At 38.6% G+C, this 6876-nt stretch overlaps 1 protein-coding gene across 1 annotated transcript; it reads left to right on the top strand.

Moving 5' to 3' along the window:
- The first annotated feature begins 2283 nt into the window (after positions 1-2283).
- Positions 2284-5199, top strand: hmx3a (H6 family homeobox 3a). The gene is made up of 2 exons (XM_017428624.3): positions 2284-2948; positions 3767-5199. Exons 1-2 carry the CDS (start codon positions 2666-2668, stop codon positions 4387-4389), a joined length of 906 nt encoding a protein of 301 aa, XP_017284113.1. The 5' UTR covers positions 2284-2665; the 3' UTR covers positions 4390-5199.
- Positions 5200-6876: the final 1677 nt, after the last annotated feature.

Genomic DNA, 6876 nt, shown 5'->3' with positions numbered 1-6876 from the left:
TCTGTCTGTGTACTTTTTTTTTTAAAAGATTAACCACTATTGTGTTTTTCGAGCATTCTGGGCTGCCAGAAGTGTAAGCATGCTGTGTTAATAATTGGGATAACGGCATACAACAATGGTCATAATCTGCACACTAAAGCCATTTTAAATTGTAAGATTTGCCACAAACTGTTAGGTCTTCATCTTGTATCGTCTCCTTCCACATCTGTGCTTTGACAAAACAATGACATACAGTTAAGCACAAGTCTTTTTTTATGTGAATGCTGATTCAACATTCTCACTCCTGTTTTTCACAGTTTAAAGTTTGTTTTGCACATTTTATTTTGCAATCAGACTACTTCCACAAACTTTGCTTTGTTACCATTCAAATATTAAAACATTCGACTCAATCGGGAATACTACTTCACAACTTTTGTTATTAGTTACTTTTATACTTTGTGAATTATTTAACTTTATTTACAATCATTTTCTCCAAGGTCTCTTAAATTTCATCAAAAACATTGTTCTCTAAAGTCTACATTAGCATTGCTCTATTTTTGTCGTCTCACGCTCCTTTTAGCTTTTAACCACTGTCTTGCTAATTTTAGCTATTAGCTACCTTGACTTAATTTCAGCTTCTGTTCTGTTGGTTTCAACTTCGACAATTCATTCTTCAACAAAATTCAGCACTCAGCATTCACATTGCACTTTTTACAGTTTCTCTAGTTTAATTTTTTAACTAGGAAATATTCAGCCATATTGTTTTTATATCAAAAGAACATGGGTAGAGCAAAAACAAATCAAAAACAGCAACAAAAAGGACAACATATACCTGGTGACCTTTTCATGTTAGAATAATAAAAGAAAAATTATTTTGCATTTTCTCCTATTTATTCACAAGGAAAAGAAAGAAATTATTCAAAAGATAGAAGCTAAATTATAACTTAGTCACTTTACAATAACCTGAATTACTAAAAAGTTGTCCTGATAGATAGATAGATAGATAGATAGATAGATAGATAGATAGATAGATAGATAGATAGATAGATAGATAGATAGATAGATAGATAGATAGATAGATAGATAGATAGATAGATAGATAGATAGATAGATAGATAGATAGATAGATAGATAGATAGATAGATAGATAGATGATTGATTGATTCCCACCATCATTGTGACGACGTGAAAATGGCACTCCTGTCTCCACAAAGTCGTTGAATCAGACTCAAGCTGACGTTTACCTCACGTGTCTTTCCCGCTCGTGGCCGACAGAGGGCGCCGTCCCTCCGTTTGTTCCTGAGCAGCAGCTCCCAAGCAGCGGCGCAGCTTTTTAACAAGTCAATTAATATCAATGAGTGAATATACATAGCACATTTACAAAGAGTGCAATCTGAGGGATGAATTAACAAAATCGATTAGGGATAAAAAAAAAAAATCATAAATGACTGCGCGACCGGCAGACATGGTGGAAGTGGCCCTCGCTGGAAATCAATGAATTAGAAATATGAATCTAATCGCCCATTGGTGACACGTTGAGGAGCTGCAGCCTGATCACGGACTTTTTTCATACTGTAGCTCGAAGTGAGAGAAGGGGGAAAAATGTGGAGCATTTAACACTCAAAGTGCTGGCAGATAGTAGTAGCTTATTTGGATCAAATCTGATTAAAATATAAAAGATTTGGTACAAAAATGGGGACTTCAGATTGCGTCAAAATCACATTATGCACTTTGGTCAATTAAGGGTCTATTTAGGATTTGATTATTGATTATTAAATTTACTCACAGTGGATGCTCAGGCCTGTGCAGCTCTCAGGTGATTCTGTTTCAAACCCATCCATAGGCCTAATGATATTTGTTTTGTCTAAAATTAACTTTTACTTTTTAATTAAAAATATTTGACTAAAGCTAGCAAATGACAGCACTTTAGGCCAGAATAAATATTTTCAAACAATTGTTTTTGAAAGTAAAATAAATAAAAACTTGTCAAAACTTTTTCAATGTTTGTGATTGCCTCACACCTCCTTAAGTTTCCCAATTTAAAAAAGAAAAAAAGACGCGAGGAGATTTTAAACATACAGGAAAGAAAGTAAACTGGAACTTGAAGCAGTCTGTCACTGTTTTGTTTGGTGTCTGATGGGTCACTTTGGGTTTGCTGCTAATTGGACTGTATGAGACCAATAACAGACGAGCGCGCACAGCCCGCAGCCGGAGCGCACGGGGAGGGGAGGACGGACTCTCCCTCTTTTTTTTTTTGCCTCTCCCTCCCCTCACCGTCTCTCCCTTAATCCCATTTGCCATTGTACATGCCCAATCGCCTATACTTTCCGCATTTAACTTGGATGACATTTTTATTTCATCATTAGCATCAGACGCCAGACTGACTGACACGCCGGACTCGGGCTTTTTGACGGAAGCCTCCGGGATGTGACACGCTCCTACATGTCTCTATCGTCACACTTGATGTTGGTCTTTTTCCGAGCCTAGAAGGAAGTGTGCCTTGACGCGCTCTCTGGGTGTGAAATCGAGTTGTTTGGGTGTTTTTTTTTTCTTCTTCCAAAAAGCAGGAACTCCCCCACAGTTGGGAAACCCGCAGCGTGTAAGTAAGCGTACCTGTCCTTTTTTTATTTATTTTTTATTTTTTGTTGTTTTTGCTTTCGTGGAGCTCCGCGTTCAGACCGCAGCGATGCCCGAGACGACGCAAGAGACTCCGGCCAAGGACTCTCCTTTCTTCATTAAGAACCTGCTGAACTGTGACAGCAAGCCATCCAAGCCCAGACCCACGCTGACCGCCACCAAGGCGGCCCTGGAGGGAGGATTTTCCCTCTCCCAGGTGGGAGATTTCAGCTTTCCGCGCTTCGACGTGCCCGCGCAGAGGTTCACTTTGCCGGCGCACTACTTGGAGCGCACCTCGGCGTGGTGGTACCCCTACACCCTCAGCTCGGCCGCCCATCTGCACAGAGGCGAAGGTAAAGACCTGCCGCTTATATAATGCATCTGGATGTTTTAATTACCAGAGTAATATTAAAAACATAAGGATACCACATAAAACAGCACCTTAACTTGAAACTATACCCACTCTCCGTATTTCCTCCTCGGAGATTTCACAGCTAAAAAACACGATTCGTGTATTTTTTTTTTTTAATGGTAAAAAAGTTTTAATAATCCCACTGTTTTGTGGCCGAGCGTGTGAAGATTTACCACCTCGCAGGCCTGTTTTGTTATGGGATAATAGATCAATAAAGTAACACGCTGTGCATAAAATGAAGCCGACATGATTGGATGAGGGTGACGATGCGCAGCTTGCTTTTGATTTGTCTGCTGTAGCTTCTGGTGCACATCTTACCCCTGAGGCTCGGTCACTGACAGCCCCCCCTTCCTATTTTTTTTTGTTTTACCTCCCCGTTTTTATGATTTATTCATGTGGGATCATGATATGAACGGGCTCCACTAAAATGTAATGCAGGGCTGGAAATAAAATGAAAATATTGCGCAAACTTCATTTGGATTTTAGTCATTTGTGAAACGTTCTTTTTAAAAAATATATTTGCTATTTAATCCATTCTAATATTACGTTTATTACACTGTTTGGCAATAATTATCTGTCACATCTACTTCTGAAGTGCTTCGTGTCCATGACGCAGACCATATTTTTTCTTGATGATGCCATTTCATCTTTCCTAAAGTCATCTTGCTGTCCAGAATTACCATCAGTAAACACCTAAACACGTTTGATTTATAATTTAGTGACCTTTTTTTCCCCTCTCTGTATGTGTCCTCACTCCAGTCATCGAGAAACCAGCAGCCAGAGATTCCTCTCCAACCTCCGGCACGGACAGGGACTCCCCGGACCTGGTGCTCAAATCCGAGCCCGACGCCAAAGACGACGACGACGACGAGGAGCACAACAACACGAAGAGCAGCGACGAGATCATCCTGGAGGAGAGCGACGCGGAGGAGGCCAAAAAGGACGAGCTGGACGAGTGGAAGAAGCGGGACGATGACAAGAAGCCGTGCCGCAAGAAGAAGACGCGCACGGTGTTCTCCCGGAGCCAGGTGTTCCAGCTGGAGTCCACCTTCGACATGAAGCGCTACCTGAGCAGCTCGGAGCGCGCCGGCCTGGCCGCGTCGCTGCACCTGACGGAGACGCAGGTGAAGATCTGGTTCCAGAACCGCAGGAACAAGTGGAAAAGGCAGCTGGCCGCCGAGCTGGAGGCCGCCAACCTGAGCCACGCGGCCGCGCAGAGGATAGTCCGCGTGCCTATCCTCTACCACGAGAACTCGGCCTCGGAGGGCGCGGGCGCCGCTGCCAACGTGCCCGTGAGCCAGCCGCTGCTCACCTTCCCGCATCCGGGCGTCTACTACTCCCATCCCATCGTGACATCTGTGCCGCTGCTCAGACCGGTCTGAGAGCAGAGCTCGGTGGCACAGGTTGGTGTCCTAACTTATCATCAAATGAAATTAAATCAAATAAAAAAAAAGACTATTTTTATACAACTGTAAAAAAAAAGTGAAAAAAGGAGGCATTGTCAAGCAAGCATAAACTTATTTTGTCAGATAAACTGTGTCATTTTTTTCATAAAGGTTCCGTTTACACATTATTATTATTATTATTATTATTATTATTATTATTATTATTATTATTATTATCTCAGGAGTTTACCCACTGCTTGATGAGTGTCTTTGTTTCTTTTTATATCTATTTTTTTTCACACCACGTTTGTTACTTGACAGGCCAGCTGTGTGTAATGTACAAAATCGACCTTGTTTACAGAAACCTGGAGAGCTAAAGATGTGACCTACTTCTCGTCTCACACACTCATTTCATTTTATTTACATTTCCCGATCTGATGACACGATGATGTGCAATACACCGACTTTGTGCTGTGAATGACTGAATCCACCGAACAGAAAACACGTTCTGTCATTTATCCATGTCACTGATGTTTACCCCTCTCTGTCTCTCTCTCTCTCTTTTTTGTCTTTTTTTTCTTGACGGGGGACAATCAAGACACTCTAGCTGTAAAATCCCCATGCAGTTTTACGTTTTGGTAATCCTTTACAGGTCTTTCAAGCACAAATCTAAGCTAAGTTTGCTTCTTTGAACAGGAGGAGGGGAAATAAAACTGACTTCACTGGTGTAAAAAATGTAAATGTATATATTTAATGGGAAACAGGGAGGAGAAGATTCCTCATGACTTCTCATTTGTACAGTAAAAACAAACAAAAAAAAAACGTTTTGATATTGTATTGCTGAATCATGTTGTGAAATAAACCGAGAAATATTCCTTATGAGCATTTTTTTAATTCTTATTTTGTGTCAAATGCTTAAAAAACTTAGTGTTTTAATTGCTGTTTAAATATTAGACGTTTGAGAAAACAGTTTGTTTTCAAAGTCCAGCACCTCGTGCCCGCGCACACGCACGCACACTCATTGGAGCAACAGCAGGTGGGTTTCTATAATCATCTTTTGGCGTTGCGCACTTCAAAACCTTATTTTACATAAAGAGTGTCTCGGTCAATTACATGCGTAATTGGCACCATCTTTCCAAAATTACGGCTAATGTATTCTGAGGAGGAAATTATTCTCCAAGCTGCTGTTTTTAATGTTTTTTTTTCTTCTCTGCCTGCCAGAATCTAATGCAAGTATCCTCTGTTTTTTTTTAAAAAAAAAAAATTATTTTCACAGCAAGCCGTCACCTTTATTTTCTTCTTCTTTGTATTTAAAAAAAAAACACTTAAGTATTAAAAATATTTCTACAGGGCGAATTTCCTTTTAAAAGAATATTTGTATTACCCTAACGTAAGATAGATAGATAGATAGATAGCTAGATAGATAGCTAGATAGATAGATAGATAGATAGATAGATAGATAGATAGATAGATAGATAGATAGATAGATAGATAGATAGATAGATAGATAGATAGATAGATAGATAGATAGATAGATAGATAGATAGATAGATAGATAGATAGATAGATAGATAGATAGATAGATAGATATTGATACTGATACCAGAGGGAAATTTAAAAGAAAAAAATCGCTGAAAAGGAAGAAAAGTGTGTTTAAAAGTCTCATTAAAACATCCTATTAACTGCAATTATTTTATAATTAGTAAATAATAATAATAATAATAATGAAAATAATACCTTTTTTATCCTATGCCTAATGATTTACTTTAACATGTGTTTTAAAATACGTAGATTGTCCAAGTTAGAGAATAATATAACTTATCTAATTATCCATAATTAATAAGCTTGTATTTTGTTACACTAGGTCCTACAGGTGTTATTGAACTAAAAACATGCCTAATGATGAGGTATTCTTTTTTTTTTTTTTACAGATGTTAGTTGGAATGATCACGAATAGTCCAAAATAATTTGAATATGAAAGAAAATGAACGAGCTTCTGTGTTGTGATAGTACTTCCGGTTTGGTTCCAGACGATAAATTATTTAATAGAAGTGACCAGTTTAATGCAAAAGCAGAAAACACAACAAAAGTCACGACTGGATAAAGATCATCTTTGACAGGATTTAGATTAAACGCCAGATTATAGTCATGATCTGCATGTATTTATTTATTTATTTTTTTACCTGCATGATCTTTGGTTTTTTATATAAATTTGAACGTCTTTAAGTCTACAGGAGCAGGAAGTATTCTCCAGTCATCCTCCGCGGATTTGAGCACAAATCAAATTATAAACTGCAATAGTTAGTATACTTTTGAATAATTTGTAATATGAAATTATTTAAGTGTACAATTATGTTTCAAAAACTGTTTTGTTATCTGAGCGGAAATCTCCCCAGTAATTCGAGGAGGCGTCAGCTTAATTAAAACACAAACAAGAGCAAATTGTGCTCGCTTGACGCCGCAAAACTGGTGGTTTTTAAAGAC

Source organism: Kryptolebias marmoratus, linkage group LG22 (assembly GCF_001649575.2).
Source record: "Kryptolebias marmoratus isolate JLee-2015 linkage group LG22, ASM164957v2, whole genome shotgun sequence".
NCBI lineage: Eukaryota > Metazoa > Chordata > Actinopteri > Cyprinodontiformes > Rivulidae > Kryptolebias > Kryptolebias marmoratus.
The sequence above is the reverse complement of the archived record's forward strand: the minus strand, read 5'-3'. Positions and strand labels throughout refer to the sequence as shown.